At 44.7% G+C, this 27,268-nt stretch overlaps 1 protein-coding gene across 1 annotated transcript in view; it reads left to right on the plus strand.

The window, feature by feature from the left end:
- nphp4 (nephronophthisis 4) overlaps positions 1-24,270 on the plus strand; it is a 139,028-nt gene extending 114,758 nt beyond the window's left edge. Inside the window, exons 21-30 of the mRNA XM_029248963.1 lie at positions 548-774; positions 14,505-14,688; positions 17,479-17,562; positions 17,732-17,888; positions 17,998-18,083; positions 19,128-19,213; positions 19,650-19,821; positions 20,190-20,369; positions 21,846-21,989; positions 23,653-24,270. Of these exons, the coding sequence (XP_029104796.1) occupies positions 548-774; positions 14,505-14,688; positions 17,479-17,562; positions 17,732-17,888; positions 17,998-18,083; positions 19,128-19,213; positions 19,650-19,821; positions 20,190-20,369; positions 21,846-21,989; positions 23,653-23,793 (1,461 nt within the window). The 3' untranslated portion in view covers positions 23,794-24,270. The remainder of the gene's footprint in view (positions 1-547; positions 775-14,504; positions 14,689-17,478; positions 17,563-17,731; positions 17,889-17,997; positions 18,084-19,127; positions 19,214-19,649; positions 19,822-20,189; positions 20,370-21,845; positions 21,990-23,652) is intronic.
- The last annotated feature ends 2,998 nt before the right edge of the window (positions 24,271-27,268 follow it).

Here is a 27,268-nt window from a genome sequence, read left to right on the forward strand (position 1 = left end):
AAGTGAAAATAACAGTATAGTGTGAAAATATGTCACTGCACTGTATATTATTACTGCTTTAGCTTTCATGCATGTTAATTGTTTATATATCTTTAGGGTTCATATTTTACGTTTACATTTATTCATTTAGCAGACGCTTTTCTCCAAAGAGATGTACATCTCAAGAGAAAATACAATGTGTGCATTATATTCGGAGAAAGAGATGTAGTTGCAGACACGTGATTCTTAAGTAAACTTTATTTCTTTCTTCTTTATGCACCGATGTTTATCGCATGAGTAGGTGCATTAAACTGCATATAATACAACATGAGGGGGTTTGCCACATGACAAAATCATCTTACGATGGTCATTGTCATAAAACGTCATCCTAAGTTGAGGACCGTTTGTATGCGTAACCTTAATGTTACCAACGCTACTAGGGGTCTCGATCCAACACCGGGGGCCGAATAAGAATGTTCGCTCACGATTTTGCTGATCGTGATTCCCGAGTCCCTTGGTTCAAGTTCCCTCCTGGTCGTGACTCCGACTGCCCGACCTGTTCCCTCAGAGCCGCCAGGAGGAGCGTCTGAAGCAGTCACGGGACCTGGGCCTGATTGAGGCGTACCGCGAGCGTTCCAAGGTCGAGAGCATCACCAGAATGCTGAGCCTGGCCATCACGACCCGACACAGGGTGTACGCCGCGCTGGGCGCCGCCGAGTTCTTCGAGTTCCCCCTCAAGAACCCGTTCAACGTGCAGCAGACGGTCACCATCGAGTGCGAAGACCCAGAGCTCAGGTGGGGGTCCACGGCGATAATCTCCTACTTGGGAAATCCTCTCTCTTCCCGCCAAAATAGTGTGACTAGGAGGTTCCACGTTCCATCTCCACTGCCGGGATTTCATGCTGATAATTGCTAATCTGACAAAACGTCCTACAACGAAACGGAAGAGTATTGATTGATAAAGACTGTGTTGTCAGGAAAATTAGGTTCACATGATCGATGAAGTAGCCCATTATAATGAAAGCTACTTCACTGTCATTCTCACAGTTAATAACAATTAATAGCCTTTCTGAACAAATACAGTGTTGCTTGAAAGCATGTGAATGCTGTATGGACGGTCATTATTCTTGTATAAGATATTAAAATAAACTCATGAAATCTAAATGTTAAATCTGAAAATAAGCTCATAAAATGAATAAATGACTATGATTTACACCCCAGACTCTACTTGGTGTAGCCAAAGCAACTTGGGGTTCACTTATTTTTACACCTGTACTACTTAAAAATTATTTCCTCTCAAGCAACATATGGAATTGATCATTACACACCTATTGTGTAGGATAAGAAACAACACTGATTAAGTACCCATTTTATGGTAAAACAAAGGGACACAAGGGGGTTCACACACTTTCAAGCAGCACTGTATTCTTTAAATTCTGTGTTCAGTAAAAGTGACTGTTCCCTCTTTCACATGTGTTATTGGGAAATATCGCTCCATAATATAAATAGTAATATTTAAAATAACAAAAGTAATATTTTGTAAAGTAGGCATGCTGCCTATACACACACACACACACACACACACACACACACATATATAAATTTATAATTTATGACATATTGCTTAAATTATGTACAGGGGCTAAAATACTGAAAACACCAATTTAAATTTAAATTTACTAAATGGCACCTCTTTATACAGCAGATCAATACAGAACACACAACCTCTTATTTATTTATGAAAATCAAATAACTGAAGTGAGAAATAAGGCCCTGCGTGTTGGGCGATGTTGGACCCTTCAGCTCTTTAAGGGAGTGGATGGATGGAGGGATGGATGGAATCAGTTTATCAACGTATTTGTGTCTTGTAATCGTTTAATATGAAAACATCTTGAGGAAACAGTGTTTGTGCCTTAGAAGACCATCTAACATGGGTTCAGATGATGACCATGAAGAGCAATCTGTGCACTCAGTGACTCCTTCCATGCTGCCCATGCAGATCAACCTCCATGTTCATCAGCTCACGTCCCTCCACTTTCTCCTCGTGTGTTCGGATGGCAGACAGAGTGAAAGGCGAACCCTCAGACCGTATTACTTTGGTCCGCTGCTCCGCTGTCAGGCTTTTGTGCTCATTACTCCCGCCTGTGTGCTTTTTCACACTGGTCTTGGATAAGTGGCTTCCCAACAGGAGCTCTGCTCTAATTACCATGTTCCTGTGCAGTTTTTGCGCAGATGGGGTCACAGAGGTCTCCGTTCTGTGCAGCGGTGATTTTGGGGGGCGTTGTTTTGTGATTTTTAACCACTAACCTGTTAAGTGTCTGTCTTTCCCCGTCAACGTGTTTTAATCGGTTCCTTTTCTGCTGTGTTTTTTCTTTTGTTTCATGTGTTCGGTCGTGGTTTTGAATACATTGTGCAATATTTTAGTTTTCCTGGCCAATGCACCTGTAATTCAAGCACCAGCTGGCAGTTTATTATAGTTTATTATCATGCTGTATTTTGCTGGTGCTTTTGTCCACCTTACAATGTTGAGTTTGTGCATTAGGCTACTTAACGTACATCGGGCTGATTTTTGACGGCGCGGTTCAGGGTAAATATCTCGATCAAGGTAATTAATACAGCAGCACCGGAATTTGAACCCATATCCTTTGACAAGAAATAAAAACGAAACGCTAAATAATACAGACACCCAGACTGTAATAAGTGAAAACACTGTGTAGGACTTTTCAATGTTTCCGTTAACTTTGACATACACTAAAATGTACAGGCGGCTCTCTATTGACTTACATAAATCTGGATTTCCGTAAAAAATTCCCAGCATACGCATTATTTATGAATAGCGCTTTTATTTTTCTCAAAACATCTGAAATATATTAAACGCAAGTCGATGTAGCCAGACGAGGCAGGAAGCTGCATCTTCCCAGTTCCCGTGAGTTTTGAGCCGTGAACACATCTCCTGTCAATAGCGTAGTGCTTTTTTTCGCATATTTTTTACCCTTTTCTGAATTCACAACGCCTAGTGGTAAATGTGCACTTGATGGAAAACGAGAAACGAGAAAGCATGCGGCAATCGATCTGGAGATGAAAATAATAAGGAAGTATGAAAGTGGACAAAGATTATCGTCGACAGCACGGGAACCAGGTTTAGCCACATCGACTATAAATACGACAGCGAAGGACTCTGCACGTATGGAGGAGCACGCGATGACGTTGAATGGTGGGGGAGGAGGGGGAATCTGAAATACGTAGCTTTTGACTTACATAAGGGGTTGAACAACAGTGTATTTGTGTAAGTTGTGGTGTGTGTAATTTTTACATTTATTCACTTAACAGATGCTTTTCTCCAAAGCGACTTCCAATGAACTCTGTGTAGTGTTATCAGCCCACACACTTTATCCACCGCAGTGATTTACACTGCTAGATACACTACTTACACCGGGTCACTCATCCATACATCAGGGGAACACACACACTCTCTCTGTCACTCACACACTATGGAGGGAACCTGAACAGCATGTCTTTGGAATGTGGGAAGAAACCAGAGCACTCAGAGGAAACCCATGCAAACACAAGGAGAACATGCGAACTCCACACAGGCTGAGTGGGGATCAAACCCATGTTCGCTCACACCACCCAGGCACTGTGAGACAGCAGTGCTACTCGCTGTGCCACCGTACCGTAATTTAAAAGGACTGAGTATAAAAATGCATTGAGGCCAGATAATCTTATTTATTCCACGTTCAACATGTGCAGCATTCCTCATCTTTTTATCGATCACCTACACTCCAGAACACGAGACATGACCTGTAAACACTCAATGAGCCGAGTTAAGGCAGCCCCACGCTTGTTTTCACTGTGGCTGCTCTTTACTGCCACCTATCGGCCTGGCAGGTAAACACAGGTTGCGTTTGCAGCAATGTAGATAAATTTCATAGTCGATGAGATGAAAATGCTATCTAAAACAAACAGAAATCTGTAATTCAGCTGTAATGCAAAGAGCCACTGTGCTAACACATTTTTCTTATTAAAAAAAAAAAAAAAAAAAAACTTTAATGGTTGTATTCATATAGAGCAGCTGCCAGCTTCATGGTTAGAGCTGTTGCCTTTGGCCCCAAAGGTTGTAGGATGAAATCCTACCTTGAAATAGCTGCAGTAAAATTACCCTGGTGTTTAAAGGAATAAATAATAAGCTTTTCACACTGTACATTTCTTTGCAGAAAAGCATCGGCTAAATGAATAAACGCAAACATTTACGGCCTTTTCGGTGTTCTGACACTGAAATACGGCTGCTCTTCTGTTGTAAACCCACTTTGTGTCTCAGCTCCAGATTTACGTTTTGCCGAGTATCTTCCACCCACTCACGGCTGTGTGTGAGAAGCGGCGGGACGACTCGCCAGCCACATTCTAGCATCCGCACGGCTCCTGGGAGATGCCCAATGGACCGGACCGGACTTGCGTGAAACGCCCCATCCGTCTCCTCAAAAAGCTTCGATGGACTATAAATCCTTGCGAATGGCCTCACCCGCTAAGTGTCTCATACAGACTGATTGTTGGGCTTGTTTGGCCTTTTCAGTGGGAGTTTTGTCGGGTGCAGTCCTCCTCGTCCTTCTCCGAACAACACGTCCCCCTCTCATGGCGATTAATCTAATATTTGCTCGTGTTTTCGTGCGGGCCGGGAATGCGTCGCCTGGCTCATTTCCCGTGTCTCCGGCTTCTGACTCGACATCGAGAACATCGGCGGTGTGGGATTTACCTCCAATTTACCCTCGGTCTCTCTCAGTTATCTGATCGTACCGCTGGTGTGACTGCGAGGCTCGGAGTGGCCGCCCACGCTGTCGGCACACGGGCCACATGCTAATGAGCCTGTAGCCTTGGCACGGGGCCGTGGTCGACCAGCACAGGTTGCTAATGAGACAAGGCCTTCCCACTGATGTCTGTGTGTGTGTGTGTGTGTGTGTGTGTGTCTGTGTGTGTGTGTGTGTACGAGGGCCACACAAAACGCGAACATATTGGATGGCCAGAAGGTCCATGTGGACATGTGAGAGACAGATGAGGGGACAGCAAGGAAAAGGCAGGCATGATACTGCCAACGCATTAGATCTGCAGATCTGCATCTCTCACACACACACACACACACACACACACACACACACACACACACACACACACACACACACACACGCACAGCCACTAACTTTAAGGCTTTGGCCAATATCTATCATGATTTATGAAGCCATCCTACATGTTTCCTCTGTCATCGCGGCACTGGAGTGAGGACGAGATCACTGTCGCGCATCATCGCGGTTAATGACCACGGGAGTCATGCCGAGCCTCAGGGTGCGAGCAGCCTCCCAGCCCCCGTCTGTAGCAGTCGCCTACCTTACTGTACGCCGCAGGGTGAGGGTAAACATCTCATAACCACCGGGGAGGGGAGAGTATAGAAGCTCTGTGGGGACCTGTCTGTGTTCCATCACATCGGGGAAGGGAGCCTTGTGCTGGATATCATGGTTGAAGGGTAGTGGAGTGGTTTTGGATCTCAAATCCCGATGCAGAGTTTTCCAGTTCAAGGTCCAACTTCCCTGAGCACAACTTTGGCAGTGAGTAAAAATGTAATATTGCATCGCTCTAAAAGCAAATTAATTAAAATCTGTAATCCTAATATTATTATTTGGATGGATGGATGGATGGATGGATGGATAAAAAATATGTGGCTTTACAAAGGGAAATTGGTTTTTACATGATAAAGAACTGAAAGTGAGTTTAGGACCTCATAAGGAAGGTGGAAAGCCAAGGCCTGCTTCAGTCAAGCCTTTCATAGTGGAGAAAAGTACAAAATGTGGAAGAGATGCCAGATCTTTAAGGTGAAACAGGTGAACGCAGAAGAGCTGAGACACAGCCGTGAGAAGCTCATCGTAAGAGCGATAGACCCAGTTTCCGCCTCCCCGCAATATTCATTCATGCTTGATTTACACACCACTTTTAATAAACTTTCCTTACTTTCTTTTTATATCGACTTGTTGAATTTGAAGTGAAGATGTCTTTGTCTTCAGCATATATAGCCATAGACCAAGTGGAAGAAGAAGAATGACTGAAGTGCTGGGGTTTAGCCTTGTATTTAACAGCTGGGATAACACTGGAGGAAAAAACAATGGAAAAACTTCTGCATAACAAAGATATGCTTTCAAAATGCCTTAACGAACATAATAGCCCAAAACCATAACAAATATGCACGTCTACCGCAGTGCGCAATTAGTTTAAAGTGGGAAATAACACCACTTCATACTCTTGTGATATTTTTGACATGAGCCGAAATGCCTCCAAAAAAATTAATTTTGTGCGCCGTGTTTGTATTTTGTGCTGTTGAACAAAGACAGTATGCCTGTGTTTTTAAAATATTAGACTGAAGAAATTAATAAATCAAATTAATGAAAAAATACATCGATAATATTATTTATAGGTCGGTCACAGTCGGCAAGGGATACTGTTCACATTCGAGGCGTGATTCGAACCTTGATCAAGAAGCGCATACCTCAATCTGTCAGGAAGCCCTATAAATAAATTAATAATTAGACCCTCAGTACTTGTTTTTTCTTTATTGCTTTGCATCACCTTTATTATTCACTCGTACTAAATACAGTGATCAGCCACAATATTAAAACCACTGACGTGTGAAGTGAATAACATTGATTATCTCATTACAGTGGCACCTGTCAAGGGGTGGGATACATTAGGCAGCAAGCGAACAGTCAGTTCTTGAATTTGATGTGTTGGAAGCAGGAAAAATGGGCAAACGTAAGTATCTGAATGATTTTGACAAGGGCCAAATTGCGATGACTAGACGACTGGGTCAGGGCATCTCCACAACCGCAAGTCTTCTGGAGTGTTCCTGGTATGCAGTGGTTAGTACCTACTAAAAGTGGCCCAAGGAAGGACAACCAGTGAGGTGGTGACAGGGTCATGGGCACCCAAGGCTCATTGATGCACTTGGGGAGCGAAGGCCAGCCCGTCTGCTCCGATCCCGCAGAAGAGCTACTGTAGCACAGATTGCTGAAAACTTTAATGCTGGCCATGATAGAAAGGTGTCAGAACACACAGTGTTATATTACAGCTAATTACACATTATATAAATATATAATACTCAATTAAACTGAATTCTTGACTGATAAGTAAGTGAAAAGTCGCTTTAGATAAAAGCATCAGCCAACATTACTAATGACTGCAGGCCAAAAAAATGCCCAGTGTGAATTCCTTACGGGGTTTTTACGCACATGTTTTACCAGGGTGTGGTAGACAAGCCATTAATGACTAACGAAAAGGCGGCGGAAATGAATTTGTGATATTGCGTGTTTGTAGTTGAGTGCGAGCGGAAGGCCGAGGGGTTGTTAGATTTGCACCCGGGGAGCCGTTGTTCTGCTCTAATGAGACGTGTTCACACGGGGGGGTCAGGACCGCCTCGCCGCTTATGAGCATAATGATGAGCAAAACCAGAGTAATGTGCCTTAAACCATATGTGTGTCATTGTTACACGCCCCACGTTCGTGCCGTGGTATCGAGGTGCTAGAGCGAAGGATCAAAGATGAAGTCAGGTTCCTACTGCTGAGTGTGCGGAGGGGTTCGAAAAACACAACAAAAATAGCTTTTTTAAACTCGCGTTGTGGATTCCCGTCAGGTCGGGGCCGATTTGCATACTTCGTCTTGATAAGTGGCAACTGGAGAGCTGCGCTGATGAATCATTACGGCATTAGTAGATAAAGACGTGGAGCTTCCACCTCCCAGAGCCTCCGTGGGCCTGGCGGGAGATCAGAGGAGTTCCGGCCTGATCGATAGCAGATCAATAGTCCCTCTCCTCGTATCCTTGCAGCGCGCTACTCACTAAATACGGCCTTGTTTATGACCCTTGAACACTTTCTTCTCCAACATCTGAAACATTTACGTTTATTCATGTAGCTCATGCCTTTCACCAAAGTGACTGCTCAGTTTGTCCGTCCATCCCTCCAATCTCAATAACCACTTGTTCTGAGTCACGGTGATCCAGAGCCTATCGCTGAAACATTGAGCACAAGGGTGAGCAGGGCACACCCTGGATGCCAACCCGTCGCAGGGTAATGACACACACACACACACACACACACACACACACACACACACACACACACACACACACACTGCGGTCAAGTTAGCATCATCAGTTCACCTGAACCTCATGTTTTTGGACTGTGGGAGGAAACCAGAGCACTCAGAGGAAACCCATTCTGACACAGGGCGAACTCGCAAGCTCTTCACAGACTGAGCCAGGTTCGAACCCACCTTATTTCGCACCACCCAGGGGCTGTGAGGCAGCAGCACTACTCACTGTACCACCGTGCCCAAAGTGACCAATTATTTACGAATTTATACAGCTGGGGGAATTTTTACTGTATCAATGCAGGGTAAATACCTGGTACTACAGCAGGAGGTGTGATTCGAACCTTGGTCCGTGAAGTGAAAGCCAGCAGCTCTTACAACTTTGCCACCTGCTGCCCCTTTAATACGTGTATCTGTATTAAATTTTTTTACTGCAATAACAAACAAACAAACAAACAAACCTCCCATAGTAACAGGGGTTGCATAGTGGTTAAAGGTGCTGTTTTTGGGTTTGAAGCTCCCAGCTTAAAAACCCTTTACTGCTGTAGTGCCCTTGAGTCGGATACTAGTCTTCAATTACTACAGTAAAAATTACCCAGCTGTACAAATGAGTAAATAATTACATAAGCTTTACATAGTGAGTTGCTTTAGAGAAAAGTGTCAGTTAAATGTTATTCATATTTTAAAGGTTTAATAGGATTAAGGTATTATTAATATGTACCGGTGCATTAGCATTATGGTTTTATTACTTCATCCTGCTGTTGTTTAGGTTCCTTAGTCTTTTATTTGTTGTTCCCCTGCAGTAAAATCAGCCTAATATAGGAGAGGTAATTCTTAAGGCTGCAGTTATATGCGGAAGTGTTGCTTAATTTTTAATTATTACTATTAATTAAGATCTGTGAGTTATAATTTATTGTCTTAATTAATAATCTTTCAGAAGGCTCAGTATCAGGAAATTTCACCTTGGCGTTAATTTGGCCTTCTGGCAACGGAGCAGCACCAGAACAGTAAAAATGAAAGGATGCAAGTAAAAATGTGTCTGAAATGAATCACCTTTCTTCAAAGTGACGCAGAACTCAGAGCAAACAAAAGTGCATAAAACAACAGACAAAGAGTGTTAGACACAGGATTATGGATGTGCAGCTTGTGTGTCTGGTACTACAATGCTGCTGGTTCACATCCCTTAAGTAGCTCCTATACAAGTGACATTCACGTATCACATTCATAGATAATCATAGAAGATGGCGTTGGACTTTTTCCACGGAGCTCTCAGGAGATCAGGAGAGAAGTGGCTCTGAAAGAGATGGGTTTGAGATCCATCTTCTGTGCTGGAGGGATTCAGCAGCTCTGAGAGACACAGAGAGTTTGTTCAGGACCAAAACTGAGAACCTACCGACTTTCAATTTCGGAACTCTAGCGAGTGGGACCACCAAGCAACAAGAGTTGGAGGAGCTCAGCACTCTTGCTGGAGTGTAGGGAATTCTCCAAAGTGCCTCACTATTTTTAAAGTAGGATGTTTTTACTGTCTTTATTCAGCGAAAATACCTCTGTCAAGAATCTATGCCAGGAGAAGGATTCAAAGCTGAAACCTTATACTTGGAAGGCTATGGCCCTAACCCCTATTTTACGTACTGCCACTAAACTTACAGTACAAACATGCGTCTCTTAACAATGGGGATACCTTCTGAGAAATGTATTGTTGGGCAATTTCATCGTTGTGCGAACATGGCAGACTGTACTTATACACACCTAGGTGGTATAGCCTCGAACAGAGCGTACTTGTACACACCTAGATGGTATAGCCTCAATCAGTGTACTTATACACACCTAGATGGTATAGCCTCGAACAGAGCGTACTTATACAAACCTAGATGGTATAGCCTCGATCATAGAGTGTACTTATACAAACCTAGATGGTATAGCCTCGCTGCAGTCAAGAGACGCGGTAAACACGAGATTTATGATGCTGCTGCCGGCATAACACAACATACTGTTTTACAGTAAACTTTTTTATAGGTAGAAAGAGTGCACTTGAAAAGAAGGATAAAAAGTACAGTATAGTAAATACATAAACCAGTAACATAGGCGTTTATTATCATTATCAAGTGTTATGTCCTGTACATAATTGTATGTGCCATACTTTTATACGAGTGGCAGCGCAGTAGGTTTGTTTACAACAGCCACCAACACAACACATTGTGCTATGACGTCGCTAGTCGATAAGATTTTTCAGCTCCATTACAATCTCATAGGACCAGTGTAGTACATGCGGTCAGTCTTTAAGCGAAACGTCGTTAAGCGGCGCATGACGGTACATTACAATAAGGGTAAATGTTTATCTCTTCACAATAAGAACACAAAACTTAAACAATACTATGAAGGTTTGACCAAGATTAAGACTGAACTGAAAATGGGAGCACGGAGATGATCCACGGTCACATCTGGATACGAAAACGAAGGTAATACACAAGGGCAACAGGAACACGCAGCTCACGGGAGGTTCGTTGCCCTGTTTATGATTTATGGCCTCCCCCTCTGGGCTTATTTATGGACTCATTAGGAATGGGGTGCGCTCTGCTGTTCGCGCTCTGCTGTCTCTGCTCAGTGTTGCCATGAGAAATGATCAAGTGGCCATTTTTCAAGCCCTGAGAGGCACCGCGGGGGGGCTGTAATTGGCCTTCATCCTGCGGCTCCTCTATTTTTGTTGGTCCACTTAATTGAACTCGAGGATAGTTGGGGGGTGGGGGGGAAGAAAAAATAAATGAATAAATAAAAAAAAAAATGAATATAATCTTGATCTCAGCTGGTCCAGAGCTGCTGGCAGTAATTACTTGCTACATTTCCGAGACATACTGTATTTGCTTAACCACTCCTGTCTTGTATTTTTTTTTCCTCTTGGTGTTTTCTGTCTGTGTTGGTGTGTTTCTGGCGTTGCTGCGGTCGGAGATCGTGCTGGAGATTCTTTGCCGTTTTCGTGTAGGGTGTATGATGTGTCTCCGCTGCGAGAGAGTGCACGCAGCCCAGGGGGTCAACGATCGGCCTGCTTTTGCTGCAGCAGCCTGGAGTGCGCCTCCAATTTTCACCTAATTTACACCGTTTGCATCCGGGGATGTTTCCTAAAAACACAAATACTGACTTTGATCAAGCAGTTAAGATGCAGTGGGCCGAAAACAAGACTCCCTGTGGCTGCCAGGAAGAGGCGCTGACTCGGGCGAAGAGCGCTCAGATGGCATCGATCAGTGTTGTGGAGTGTCTCTTCCTTGCAACATGTTTGTTTTTACAGTCATGCACCGCTTAACAAATTTTCGCTGAACGACTGACCACATATATGACAGTGGTTCCGTAAGATCATAACGGAGCTGAAAAATTCTTATTGACTAGCGACGTCGAAGCCGTCATAACGTCGTAGCACAACGTGTTACGTGTTGAAGGTGGTGCTACTGTAACCAAACCTACTACACTGGCAGGTGTATAAAAGTATGGCACATACAATTATGTACAGTACATAATACTTGATAATGATAATAAACACCTATGTTACTGGTTTATGTATTTACTATACTGTACTTTTTATTGTTATTTTACGGTGTGCTCTTTCTACTTATGAAAAAAGTTTTCTATAAAATATGTTGTGTTACTCCGGCAGCGGCATCAAAAATCTTGTGTTTACTGCGCCTCTTGACTGCATCGAGGCTATATCATCTGGGTTTGTATAAGTACACTATGATCGAGGCTATACCACCTAGGTTTGTGTAAGTCCACTCTGTGATCGAGGCTGTACCATCTTGGTTTGTTAAATACACTCTATGATGTTCGCACAATGACGAAATCGCCTAACAATGCATTTCTCAGAATGTGTCTCCGTCGTTAAGCGACTCATGTCTGTATTTGGGCTGCAGGTGGTGTAGCGGTTTGACCTGCTGACTTTGGACTCAAAGGACTCAAATCCCACCTCCCACTGTTGTACCCTGATCAAGTTACTCACCCTAAACTGCTCCAGGAAAAATGACCCAAATTGGTTACCTAAATGGCTAAATAATTGTATGTAACACTGTACATTGCCTTGGAAGTGAATATACGTAAATTCAAAACCTCAGTTGGACCGCAGTGAGTTTATAATTGTTATTTACGTGCATGAATTCATACGCCACGGCTGCTTGTAGGAAATTGTCTCGCAATATGAAATTCATATAGAGTGGAGTGCTATATTAAATGAGAATTGGGGTGTCTAAAGACAAAAATCCCATATAGCGGTGCACGATATAAACCATATGGGATACGCGATAATTGTTAATGATACACAAAACAATAACAGTACATATAATAATAAACCTGTTTATGAAAATTACTTGGCTCCCGCTGCAGTTCCCTTTATCAAGGTACTTAACCTGAAGCGATACAGTAAAAATTACCCAGCTGTATAAATGAGTAAATCACTGTAAGGAGCTTAACGCTTTAAGTTGTTTTGGAAAAAGGGCTTTACTAAATGAATAGATAATGTAAAATAAGTTGAAATTAGTCCTAAAAATAAATAATAAACTCTGCAAAATATGAAGCCAACATCAGTAATGTACACTTTATTGTTCTAATTTGGTATATTGTTATGCTTACTATTTCACTCTTTTTTACTTTTTGCTGAGGAGGTATCTGGGTGGTCAGGAGTCACCCAGGGATAATGCAGAAAGTTCATAAGTATTTTTCATGTGCACAAATAATTTTTATACATTGTTTTCTGCCAAAAAATGTGGTTGCCCATGTAAAACTAAGATAAGTGAAATACATGTAAAATGCAATTTACTGCAACTCGCCCCTCCGTCCCCTGAGGGAACAATGAGTCTCGTAACTTGTGCTGACACTTTCTCCGAAAGGATTTACCATGTAAAGTTACTTGCGCTGTTTTATCCGTTTATACAGCTGGGTACTTTCTACTATGTCATGGGTACTTTGTCAGTTCAAGGTTAATAACTTTTCAATGTTGCTACAGCAAGAGCTTGAGAGTTCAACCCAGGACCTTCTGCAAGGTGACAGGTATAACCACTATGCCACCTTCTGCCGCAGATTTTTAGTATTACAGTACACGCCCCCCCATCCGCGGTTTACCTTTCTGATTTTTCAGTTACCAATGTTCAACCGCAGTCCGAAAATATTAAATGCAAAATTCCAGAAATTAACAATTAATAAGTTATAAATTGTGCATCGTCCTGGGTAGCGTGATGAAATCTCACGCCGTCCCGCCTGGGACGTGAATCATTTCTTTGTCCAGCGTATCCACGCCGTATACGCTGCCCGCCCCTTAGTCACTTAGTAGCGCCTCGTTCATCACATCGACTATCACCGTATCGCAGTGCTTGTGTTCAAGTAACGATTTTAATTTATTTTTTTTAAATAAAAAATTAATACTTGTGAGGATCTGGGCGTTGATTCTTAGTTTTCTTTCTTCTTCTTCTCTCTAAGAAAAAACATAGTATATAAGGGGTTCGGTACTATCTGCGGTTTCAGGCATCCGCTGGGGGTCTTGGAACATATCCCCCCCGTGGATAAAGGGGGGGCTCTACTGTATTAGAAAAAACATGATCGATCAATGTAAAGAAAGCAGTCTGGGTTGACTTAATATAAAACTCTTGGTGTCCTTGTTATTTACCACACAATTAATTAGGTATGTAGCTATTTGCAAGTTCGCTTCACCTTCCGAGCTCATGCATGTTACATGGCTTTGTCCCGGAGATGCGGGACCGTGCTGGGAGAGAGGGCTCTAGGCCTGTTTGGTAAACAGGAGCCTCTGCACTTGAAGAGCCTCTCCCATCCACACCCCCCACCCCGAGCCCCGAAGGGGAAAGTTTCTGCTCCGACGCGGAGCGTATTTCAGCCCCGTATCGATTTTGCTTTTCTGTCGTAAATTCAGCAGGGGATTTAGCAAATGTTTATGGAGCCGCTGCACCGCCACAGTAACTCAACCCCTGTTGTTTTTCTCTCAGCCTCTATTTCACATTGTTGAATCTATCTATCTATCTATCTATCTATCTATCTATCTATCTATCTATCTATCTATCTATCTATCTATCTATCTGTCTGTTTGTTTGTTTGTCTAATATCATCAGCTTTAAAAAAACCTTAAGGCTTTAAAAACAGCACCTTGTGTTTCGAGGACTTGCAAATGCAGTTTGTAATGAGCAAGAAAACGGCGTCTCTCGGCTCAGAAGGCATTGAGGTTTTGTTTTGCGCGTCGCCCGTTTTCCGGAACCTTCCGTTGTTCTTTCTGAGGGCTTTGTTGTCTTTCCGCACATCTTCCCGTGAGGTGGGGATCTTTGATGTCCCTCTAATGGAAGAGAAGGTCAGGCAGATGGTCAGGGAGACTTCGGAAATTCTTCACCTCTTCCCCCCCCCACCCCCTTGTTCCCCTCCAGTGTCATTGTGGACAGTGCCGAATGGAGGCATTTCAAGGATCTGACCCAAACCCCGACTCCCCTCGAGGAGCACATGTTCCACCTGAAGGAGGGCTCCGCAGGCCCCCAGGTCTACCTGAGGCCCAAAGAGACCGTGTATGTCCCTTTGAAGTATCAGACCTTCACCTCGCCGCGCGCCTTGCAGGTAAACCGCACGGAAAACACGCTTAGTGCCCATGATTAATCACGGAAGACAGAAGATTGTTTTTTTTTTTTTTTTGCGGAACATAACACAGCTTTGTTCTTACTTTTATTATTAACCATTACTTGTCTAACACCTTTGTTCAAGGCTACATACCAGATCGCACTCAGTCCTGCAGGCAGTAAAGTAGCACACACATTCTTTCAGTCTCAGTTTGCTTAGTTCTTATACTGCTGTGTGGTTTTCTGCAGTTCAGTTTGGAGTTAAATACTCTGTTTTTTTTTTTAAAGTTTGTATACTGAGTTTGCACTTGAAAAACAAGAACTGCAACTTGAATTTAATTCTCTTAAAAAGACGTGTAACGTGGTTGTTCAGGCAATGTGTTACTGGGTAAGAATACAGAAAAACTGTCCTGTTGGACATATTTTCTGGGATGGAATCATTAAAAGGGTGTTTATTGAAATAGTTCAATGTGCTCATGGATTTTTTGTGATAATTTAGTTGTTTTCTCTGTGTCTTATTTACATTTATCTATTTAGCCAATGGGGGGGTGCGGTGGCGCGGTGGGTTGGCTGGGGTTCGAGTCCCACTTGGGGTGCCTTGTGACAGACTGGTGTCCCGTCCTGGGTGTGTCCCCTCCAGCCTTACGCCCTGTGTTGCCTGGTTAGGCTCTGGCTCCCTGTGACCCCGTATGGGACAAGCGGTTCAGAAAGTGTGTGTGTGTGTGTGTGTGTGTGTGTGTGTGTGTGTGTGTGTGTTCTGCCAATTTCCAGGGGGCTGTGGTGGTGCAGCAGGCATGGCTGAGTCCTGCTGTCTAGCGGGTCAAGTCCCGCTTGGGGTGCCTTGTGATGGACTGGCATCCTGTCCTGGGTGCGCCCTGTGTTGCTGGGTCAGACTCCGGCTCACCGTGACCTTGCTTAAGACAAGTGGTTCCGGTGTGTGTGTTTAGCCAATTTAACTTAGAATGTGAGGCTAACTACAATTTTTAGTGGAAAATTCAGAGCTCAGACAAAGTACCTTGAATAAAGGCAGGAGGTGAGATGCAAACAGTGGTTCTTTGAGAAATTTACTCTAAACACACACATTTCCAGAACCGCTTGTCCCATACGGGGTCGCAGGGAGCCGGAGCCTAACACAGGGCGTAAGGCCGGAGGGGGAGGGGACACACCCAGGACGGGATGCCAGTCCATCGCAAGGCACCCCAAGCGGGACTCAAACCCCAGACCCACCGGAGAGCAGGACCCGGTCCAACCCACTGCGCCACCACGCCCCCCGCTTACTCTAAACACATTACTATTATCTCAGTTACTTTGGGTTAAGGTTAACCCTAACCGTGAATCATTGTAACATTCCGATTTCTTTCAAGAAACGGAGCCGACAGAAGACGAAAGGAGCGTGACAGATTTGTGCTTTCATTCGTGCTATTTCTAGAAATGGTGACGGGTGAGGGATGACATTGAGGACTGGACATGGGGAAGGTCCGGAAAGCAGATTCTCTCTGGTCTGCATCTCAAGGTCGTAGGCGGTCCGACTGCCCGGCGGGCTAAAATACGGGCTGTAGGAGGAGGTGGGATTCGCACCTTGGGCTATCAGTTCCAAGGCAACGGCTCTAACCACTACCCCACCTGCTGGCCCACTAGGCTGTAGCACTGTGGTTTTTGCTGCCCGTCCTGGCGGAACTTCTTGTACGCTGCTTTTTGTTCCCGCCGAGCTGTTTATTAATTATCCTCGGTAGAGCCGTCGACAAAATGAAGGACAAGATTAACGCCGCATGCCTGAAAAGCTGACGTTCTATCATGTATTGTTCAGTTTCGTCTTTTCCGTTAACGTCTCACAAACATCAGATGATTGCAGCCGAGTTCATTGAACAAGTGCGTCTTTAAACATTTTCGAATCTTTTCGGGTTGACTTTGACAGATACATGCTCTTCTGAACTTAAATGAGAAATGATAGCAGCCCGATGTGCAGAGTTTCGAGAATTTAATTATGTCCGCAATATACGAAAACATTTATTTACATGTACTACACGGTGACGCTTTTATTCCAGCAGCACTCTGATGGGCTCACGGACAGCTGACAAACCATGGTTCAGACATGGTTTTATTGCTCCGATGCATTTATACCTTTAATAAATCATATGCCTGCAAGATCAAGTGTTTTTTTCTTTCATAAATGCACAGGTGTAATTGGATCCAGAGTTTAAATGTTAGGAACAATTCGATACAAAGACGTGTTTGTGACACATTCACTCCAATGCTGTAAGAGAAATATGATAGTTAAAATTCATAAGTCATCTGTGCATCACCGGATATTGGAGCGACTGGATAGTCCGGTGCGGTGTTTTTTTAGAAAATATATATTTGCAGAATTTCCAAATAAATAAATACATAGACAGGGAGAAAACAAATAAACGGAGAAAATGAGCAAAGTGGAACATAATAATCATGTCTAGTCACTTCATTTCAGCATTTGGAGTTATTTTCAAGCACACAGTTCTCAATAAATAACCTAAAAATATGTTTTATAGGATATATATAATGTATAATAGGGGTACTTATTCTTCCTAGTTTTACAATAGTTGGCAAAATAAAACAGAGTAATTCAAATGATTTGCAAACATACACTTGTAAATACACTGAATTAACATTTGTTAAAACATTTATGTGCGAATGAAAAGCTTACTATCCTGACAAAATTACTCTTAAAACATGATGTCCGTGATACATCGCAATGACTCCCCCCCAGGTGAGAATGAACTATAATTCCTGTTTTTTGCCTCGTTTCCCCTTCCAGGAACCGACCAACGTACCTACTGGTGTCAGTAGCAGACTGGCGCAGAAGCAACAGCTGAACACAACCCAGGCCAAAACCATCAAGGTTTGCTTAACATCAGTACGGCTGGACTTCATGGGTTGTTTGTGTACGAGTGCGTGGAGAGTCGTATATTCCATGGTTTCGTGATCTTGCGATGTCACGACTGACTGGAGATCAAGATGAACAGCTCTCCACCTGCCCGTTTTTCACCTTTGTGCTGTTGGGGCTGTAGGTGGTCTTCCGGGCGGGGGATGGGAAGCCCGTGGCGATCTGCCAGGTGGATGTGGAGCCCACGCCACACGTGATCGACCAGACGTTCCGGTTCTACCACCCCGAGCTAACGTTCCTGAAGAAGGCGATTCGGCTGCCGCCGTGGGATAGCGTGCCAGGTACGCTCCATCGCCGCATGTAGTTCCAACGTTCGTAATTCCTAGCTTGCGATCTGGTGTGTAGGAGGAGTAGTCATCCTCTGTCTCTGTGGCGTGACGCTCGTTCCAGGGTCGACGGTAGGAGGCACGGGTCGGGAGCAGCGGATCCACGTGCGCTGTAGTGACCCCAACGTCATCTGTGACACTAAAAGTGTGGTAAGTTGACAGGAGACCAAACGAGAGGAGTCCATCCTGTTGCACCGAGGCATCGTCTACATTCACGTTTACTTAAAACCGACATCTTAAGTGTAATGCTGCTTTAATAGGGTTGAGGATTTACAAAAAATGTATGAAATCCTGAAAAAATTGCCTGTACGAAAAGGAATTATGTGTCAGTAGTTAGGAATTATTGTTGGTTTGAGTCCCAGTACGGGCTGTGCTATAATACCCGTGAGCAGGCTGCACAAATGGGTAAAACCGTAAATTTCGTTCGATAATTTTTCTGACTAGTGATATAATTAATTACATTCAACTTATGAAATGTTGGGAAATCTGTTCCTGACTTTGTAGCTCTAGGGTCACTTTTAATGCTTAATAATATAGACAGTCCCTCAGATTATTTGCAGGTGAGGTTCTGTATGTATCAGTGCCAGTAGCTATAATAAATTAAATTTAAAAAAAAGAAAAAAAAAACTTTGAGCTACCTTAAAACTAATTTTAATTACTGAAAATAAAAAAAAAAAGTCATCTCCGCTAGCTCCTACTCAGTGCTCATTACTCACTTATTCATCCCATAAATTTAACTGTTGGATGACTCCATACTCATGCTCTGCTGCTTTTTACTGCCACCTATTGGCTTGGAGGGTAAACACAGGTCGCATTTGCTCTGCCACAAACTGAAACTTTAGGGAGCAGCTGTGAAAAATAGTTTGAAAATTCTTCACTCTGCCACTTGTAATGCAGGGAGTCAGAATATCATTTCGATTCCCATGTTCCAGGAGGTTATTTAAATGTAATTACTAGATTATTAATAAAAAGTGATTCAAAGCCTCTCCATCGCAAGATGTTTAATGTAGCAGGCTTCGTAAAACTGATTTGATATTGTGGACTGATGCTGAGTTAAACATAGAGTCGTGGAAATGTTCTCCTAATGCGACATACAGAGTCAAAACTCCGTAACTCAGCGACAGTGAAGATGTGAACACTGGCCTCAAGATGTAAAAATGGGTATTTGCCACTCCGTCCATTTCCACCTCGCAGGACCCCGGGGAACCCCAGGACGTGTTCCTGAAAGTCGCGGGCAGCCAGAGTCCGCAGATAAAGAAGTTCTTCATTCTCGTGTTCACGTACGTACCCTCTCCACAGGGCGTCGATGGGAATCCTTGATGACATCTGTGCGATGGTGATTAATCTGATTTGCTTGATCATGTTGTGCGATTTGCTGTCTGATTTAATCAGCGCTCGCTTCTCTTATTTATTCCCATGAATCGCGAGCTAGGGCATGCTGGGACCGGCGTGGGAGCCTTTTCCCCACTGCCTAATTACAGTAGCTACTAATGTGATCCGCAATCAGTGCGGATACTGTTCCTGCTTAATGCCGTTTGATTGTTTTGCTTAAAACACCTTTGCTATGACAAAGAAAATATTAGGAAATATCATGATTGATAAAAAGCTTTGAGCTTTTGCCGTTTTTGTTTTTTTGGACATTTGTTTATAATTATCGATCCGTTAGTTGGCAGGCTCTGATGGGCCGGTTCTGATCTGGCTCCGACCCCCCTGCAGGGACGAGCGGCTGGCGGCACCGGCGCAGATCTGGCAGGTGTACGTGCACTTCCTGCAGCGCGTGGACATCAGCTGTGTGACCGGCCAGCTCACCTGGCAGTCTCTGGTCCTCCGCGGCACCCGGGCCCTCCGCAAGGTCAAGTGCCACACCTCTCACCCCGGAGAGATTCAGGTGCGTTCGGGGGTCACGCGGAGTGTGGTCTCCAGATTCCTTCAGGGGTCGTTTGGGGGGTCTCCACGTTTGCTCATATGAAAATTGTTGTCTGCTTGTATTCCTTGCATATATTTAGATGCTTAGCAGGCACTTCAGAATGACTTTCTTTAGGATACCTCTTCTATTTATTGGTTTGTTTAAATGATTTATTATCGTTTTATAAATTCGTAGCGCTGAGTAGCTTATGCAACTTGGTTTGGTAACTCGGGGTACCTGACGGTGTAACAGCAGGATTCCTCCTTAGAAGTCCAGGTACACGAGCAGCGTTCTACCCGACGTCCTCCGGTGAAGGTACCTGTCTCTCTCGGCCGCTGCGCCCCCGACAGGTGGACCCCGCAGAGGTGTTTGCGCTGCCTCCGAACGCTGTGCAGGACCTGCGCGTCGGGGTGCGCCCGCGCCGGGCTGGTGCCAGGTTCGCGTACCTGAACGTGGCGGACGTGGAACGCCACCAACTGGTAGCCTCGTGGCTGCTGTGCGTGTCCTGCCGGCAGCCGCTCATCTCCAAGGTGACGGACCCCCCCGCCCCTCAGCACTGCGACGCTGCACTTTAGTAAAACCCTCAGCAACCGACGCTTATCTGACGCTTTCTGCCAGATTCCATTTTATAACACAATCTGATTGTATCTTTAAAACACAGATAAAGACCCAGCTGCAGTCAGGAGAGGGAATTCTTAGAAATTATTGAGCTCATACTCTCAGAAAGTCTAGGTTTAAAATGAAATGCGGATTTTTGCTGCTACGTGTTGCGCTTATGGGTCTCTCTTGAATTTAACAACAGAAATGGAGTTGTTTTTGAGGCTGCCCAGATGAGATGCCTTTTTGGGGCTCTTTACCGATTTAGATTTTGCAATTATGATCTCTTATATAAATCTCTTTATATGACCTGGCGGGCTCATGAACTGGACTGGCCTATAGTGTGCTCTTCTATTGAGTACTGATTGCTGTGTGTCTTTCTGGTTGTAATTAACACTGAAATGATACGCATTAATTTGTACAAATGGTTCAGAAGATCTTTAGATGATGATCTCTTTCGATTTTCCAACTCAGCGTAACGCAGCCGTCGAAACGTGTTCCGTGTGAGTTATGAAAGAGACGAGTTTTCCAATAACTCCATTTCAGTGCAGCAGGGAAAATATCACAACAAATTTGGAATTCAACCTTTTCTAAGTGTATTATTTCAGTTCCCAGTTTGTGCAAAGTCATAGTTTTTATTTAACTATAATTACCAGATTATTAATAGGTGACTTGATTTTTCATCATCTGAAAGTATTTATTGTAACAGATTTGATTACATTTCGATACTTGAGATAGCTGAGATGAAAACTTGAAAATACACCGGCTTCTCAGCCGAGTTCCAGATTTTCGAACATGCAGACGTTTTCCACTTTAGCTATGAGAAAACAGTGATCGTGCTAAAACGTGATCATTTAGTCAAAAATCAGTATTGCATAGGAGTTTGTGAAGACAAGCATTTCTGTTTTCTGGTATTTTAAATTAGTTTTACTTTCGGAATATAGCTTACAATTTATTATTTATTATAGCTGCAGAAACGCTGTTTGCAGAAGCAAACCTTCCAAAAATGGACCAATGCTCAAACGCTAGGAAACTGCTTATAGAACCAGTGCAAGTGGGACGTGAAATATGTTCGTAATTCCAGAGTCTTAAGTACAATCAGTGAAAGGTTAATAATACAGACGCTCCTCGATTTTTTCGATTTTTCTCGATTTTCCTCGATTTTTAAATTTTTTCGCTCCCCGTTTTTTCTCCTCTGAAAATGAGACGTGACGTAATGCACTTTGCTGAGTTGCTTTTTCGTCTCACCAAACGTAACGAACGACTGGATAAATAAATGCATGAAGCCAGGTAAATTCTGAGCTTGAAGTTTGGAGCTAAATAATTTATTTTTCTTTCGTGGCTTGTTTCAGTGGTGTTCTGAGAACCTTTTGTTTCACTGTGTGTTTTCGTGTGTGTGCGCTCTCTAGGCCTTTGAGATTGTTCTTCCAGCGGGTGGCGCAAAGGGCAGCAGCAAGAAGATCACGTACACGAACCCGTACCAGAACGCGAGGGGCTTCCTGCTGCGCACGGACCACCCAGAGCTCCTCCACTTCAAAGAGGACTCCTTCCAGGTGGGGACCGGTGTGACGACAGCCCTCTCGCCGCACGTAGCGGCCGCCTCTGTGTTTACACACCCCTGTGCCGTATGCGTACACGCTTCGCTGTATGAGTCACAACAGTGGAATCCATGAGGTTGAATGGCCATCATTTTCAGACTAGCCGATGTTGAATTCGGAGACCTTATGGCGATCCAGAGAAAAAGCTAGCCTTGGGTATTTTCCTATTTTATTACAGTTTTAGATATAACATATTTCTGTGTATGATTACGTAATATCCATTATTATATTTAAAATATATTATTTCCGTTACTTTACGTTACATTTTAATATATATTTAAAAATATAATATGCCAATATAATATCATTTAAAATATTGACTAATATTAACTTATATTAATATAAAAAATATTTTATTGTTTTACTATTAAGGGTTTTTTAGTTGGTTACTTGCCATCGATGAAGTGTGTATTATTAACGTTCACGCTGATCTCCAGCTGATACCCATTGGCATTCCGCGCCGCAGTGTGAAAGGTCGAAAATAGCGCAGCTGTTTAAACATTTCTTTTGATTTAATTTTATCGGAGAAGATCTGATGCGAATCAAAGTGATGTAATTTACCCCTGGAGGGAAAAGATGAAGTTAGAATCGAGCAGAGCCAATTACAGCCAATGCAGTGTGTGTGTGTGTGTGTGTGTGAGAATGGGCCCCCGCCATTGTACAGCGGTGCTAAAACCCGGGCCTCTTTAAATCTGCGTGAGGGGGTTAATACCCCTTTTTACACTATTTCTTTGCCTTGTTCCTTAAGTAACTTTTTTCATTTGAATAGCTTTTTAAACCTGTTGACGAGGCCTGTACTTTTACTGTGGGCAAAGCGCACAACCTGAGCGGAATTGATGCAGCCGCACGTCTCTGCAGATCACCGGGCGACTTTGTACGAGTCGGCCGGTGATTTCAAGATGACGCTAAAAAAAAAGATTCCCGCTTCAGTTGAGCCCCATCACCATGTGGTCACTTTTATGATGGAATAAAGCGAACTTTAGTTTATGATACCGAACAAAAATCGTTTACTTTCAATCGAGACGTTTGGCTTTTCTGGGCAAGGAGACAGGGGGCGTGGATTAAAATCACTTCGGAATTGTGGTGCCAGGCTGGTTTATTTTCTACAGAGGAACTCCGACACAGTGTTGTGAGGGCACAGGGCACATGCATAAGACCAGACTCTCATACAGGACAGCAGGTGGCGTAGCGGTTTAGAGCTGTCGTCACCCAATGAGGTCCTCGGCTTGAGTCCCACCTTCTACTGAGAAACGGGCAAAAAAACTGGGAAAACGCTTCTTTTCCACAGCACCGTCTGAATATTCGATGCCGGAAGGGCTGATGTTACGTGCTTGAACTATCCGAACGAACCGTATTGTCATCCTGATAGCGGCGCTTACAGGTTTCGTCCAATTAAAATGTGCGTACGACAAGTATTCCGCAAACGGATCCGGCTTTTACACGACTGCAACGCATCAGCGGCAGCGTCAACACGGTGAAAAGCAGGCGAGACAGGAGCGTCCGCAGCATGCGGCCCCCTATGTGAGACGCGATGGCGAGACATTAATCATAGGGGCGGCTCGCACACCCTCAAAGCGCCATCTCCAACCCGCATGGTTTTTTTTTTTTCCCCTCGTAGGTTGGGGGAGGGGAGACCCACAGCATCGGGCTCCGATTTGCGCCCAGCCAGAGCCCCGGCACTGAGGAGATCCTCGTCTTCATCAACAACCAGGACGACAAGAACGAGGAGACGTTCTGCATCAGGGTGCGGTACCGCTGAGCTCCAGGGACGCCAGGGGTCGGAGCCCACCTCAGGACCCCCCCCCCCCCCCCCCCCACCCCGCTCGCGGTCGCCGAGGCCTGACGGGGCGGACGCCGTCGTCATGGAGACGCAGCGCGGCGAAGGCCTGTCCCACAGTGTTAGCAGTTCTACCTCGACTTCCAAAAAATGCCAAAAGAGAGCAGTAAAAAATGACTAAATAAATAAAAAGCAGAGTTGCCCCCCCCCCCCCCCCCCAGTGGGTGTGATCAGGTGTGACGGGAGTGAGTTTTATTAAATATGGAATAAAATGCTGTATTTCTCTTGGAGTCCTTTGAAAAGTAAGGCAGCTTATTAAATATGCAGTTCCTTTTTGTACTACAGTAACGGGAGCGTTTAAAGACTTTTCCGTTTTCCAGTCAGGGATCCGCGGAGGAGTGAAAACTTCTGTATGTCGGCATTAATTGTATTGATTAAGGCAAATAAATTATTGAAACATTTGACGGTTTGATATGGTACTGTATGTTTTTTTACATCTCAGACTCAAAGCAGATGTTTACAAGTTAACAAGGTTCAGGATTTGGGGGGCAGCAGTTGGTGTCGTGGTTAAAGCCACTACAATAATAATAATAATAATAATAATAATAATAATAATAATAATAATAATAATAGTAGGGCATCTGCATAAATTATTATTATTCATATCTGTCTCCATTATTATAATTATTATATAAATAGATAAATGATCACTAATAAATATCATCATAATTAACCAATAGTATTAAACTAATGAGCAACATCAAGAACAATAATAATAATAGTAGTAATAATCTGCTGCAAGCGAATGAATGGTGAATGAATATGAATGGTGCCATAATATGGTTTTACTGACTTGGACAAGAAGGGAAAATGACGAAAACCTCATTTACATTTGGAAACGTGGTAAATGAATAAGCGCGGCGGCGGCCGTCGGAAGCCGCCTCTGCGGCGTAATTAGGTGCGTGCGGCGCCGCGGTGCTCCTTTCCGCAAGGAGACGCTCTCTTCGGAAGAAAGGCCTCATTAACCGGAGGCGGGCTGCGGCGCCCCTCGCCTTCCGCGAGCGCTGTCAACGGGCGCGCGGTTACGTAAGGCCCGTTACGCAAGCTGCCTCGTTAGCATGCGTCGGCCGGAGCCGCTCCGGTCGGAACGAAAGCGGTAGAGTGTTGGAACGCACACAGCGGGCTGTTTGATCGCGGCTTCGCTTTGGCTCTGCCTCCAACCGCTGCGCCACCTGCTGCCCCTCCTTGACATTTCGCTGGGTGACGTCCAACTTTTTTATTCCATACCGGCTGCTTCGCTCCCATCCCCCTGCAGACTCAGTTGGGGAGCGGCCCCCCGTGGGACGTCCTCGGGGTCGTCGATTCGAAGCGGACGCGAGGTTCGAGAGGCGGGGGGCGCCGGACGGACTGTCTCGCCGGCCGTGGCTCCGGTCCCGGTCGTCGGACACGGATCCGGCAGCGCCGGGCGCATCTGCTGCTTACAGACGGGCTCCCTGCGCGCAGCCGTGGGAGGCACCCTCCCCCCGTACCCTCCACCCCCACGAGAGAGTGTCACCCCCCAGTGCGTGGCAGATGGACCCTGGTTCAAGGGGTGGAATTTGTTCCGTTTAACGTGACGCGAGGGGTCGGTGGGTCGGCAGACGGAGCCGGGGATGTGGGGGGGACGTTGATGCACGGCTCGGAAACACCCGCTACTCTGCCAGGAACCCGCAGGGGAGCCTTGGACGTGTATATACAAGTTGTGTGTGTGTGTGTGTGTGTGTGTGGGTCAAGGATGAAGACAGAGGAACAGTGCGTTTATTTTTGTTGCGAGATGCACCTGGTATCCGACCCCCCCATTACACACACACCGCGAGGCTCCAGCAGACACGTTACATTAGTCTAATGCGACTGCGCTACCTGTTCCAGCAGCAAATATTTACGAACGAGCGCGAGGAGCCGCCGTCCCCTGTGCCGATCGTGGGGGTCCATTCCCGGGCGTGCTCAGCAGGGGGCAGCCTCGCTCCTGAAAACAGCCCGCATCGCACGTGGGCACGCGCACACACACACACACACACACACACACACTTTGTGCCAGTTGCATGTCTAGTTAAGGTGCCGCTGCATCCTTTTCTGTAGTCCAGCTGAATGTTACACTCTGTTTATTTATTTTTTTAGTTAGTGTCTACACCGAGCTTGGAAAGCGAAAAGTGTGACTGGAATGAAATATATTAATAAGAAATTTAATTGAGTTGTTCCGCCAGTGTGTTACGGGGTAAGAAGACAAAGCCTTTGTCGGGCTTGTTTCGCGGTACAGAATCGGTAAAAGACTTTATTTTTGGGTGTTTGCTGAACTACTTACACTGATTTACCCATTTATACAGCTGGGTACTTTTTACTCTATCCATTCGGGTGTCGGGGGCGAGGGGGGGCACCGGGCTCAGCCAGGCCGGTGGTACCCGATGGGCTCCGCACCACACCTGTCACCTTCAGCTCTGATAAAAAGAGCACCAGCCTATTGAAGAGGTTGCTTGGTTTCCACACATTTTATGTAAAAATATATGATAATACGGATTTGGCTTTTTAGCAACTTAATAGCATATATTCCCGATGCATAATTTGAACTAACCTTGACTCCAAAGGCTGACCCCGGTGAGAAGAGCGGTGCCGTCCTGGGTTCCCCAAGCCGGCAAAGTCCTTTAACTCATCCGTCTCGAAGCGATCGACCTTTGACCCGCGTGTCCTGGACTCCGTCCGCCGCATCATGATGGACGTCCGCGTCCCGCCACCTGCCGCGATGCATCACTCAGGAATATGGCGCCGTGTTTACCGGGCTGAGCTGGGATCTTGTACCTGCCAGTTTATGACTCAACTTCGCTAACCCCGACCTCACGCTGCTGCCAATGTGCGAGAAAAAGGTTTTTATTCCCTCCTGATGGGAATTAAAATGATAAATACTTATAATACCACTTGGAATGGTGACCCATTTATAGTAGAGCCTTTATTTACCATGTTTTCAAAGAGTAAAATTTTCAAATTGTGTTGCATGGTACATTTTTTGCAAACATGACAACCTCCAGGTGGCGCAGCGGTTAGAGCGTCACCTTCCAGTCAAAGGACCTGGGTTTGAATTCCTCTCCTGGCTGTAATACTCATGGAGCAAGGTACATTCCATGAGTTGATATGGTAAAAAAATACCAAGATGAATAAATGGGTAATGGGCAGCAGGTGGCGTAGTGGTTACAAGTGCCACATTCCACATGAAGGACGCAGGTTCGAAACACATCTAATGCTCTAGTACTCCTGACCGATACTGTAAAATCTTCCCTGCTGTATGAACAGGTAAATCATGGTAACTAGGAGAAAAGCATTAGCTCAAAGGTATAAATTTAAACTTGGCAGCAGTAAAGGTGTAACTGTGAGCGTATCGCAGTAAAAAATGAAATTCGAAGTATAACCAGGTGCACCGACGCCTCCA

This window comes from Scleropages formosus, chromosome 2 (genome assembly GCF_900964775.1).
Source record: "Scleropages formosus chromosome 2, fSclFor1.1, whole genome shotgun sequence".
NCBI classification, from domain to species: Eukaryota; Metazoa; Chordata; class Actinopteri; order Osteoglossiformes; family Osteoglossidae; genus Scleropages; species Scleropages formosus.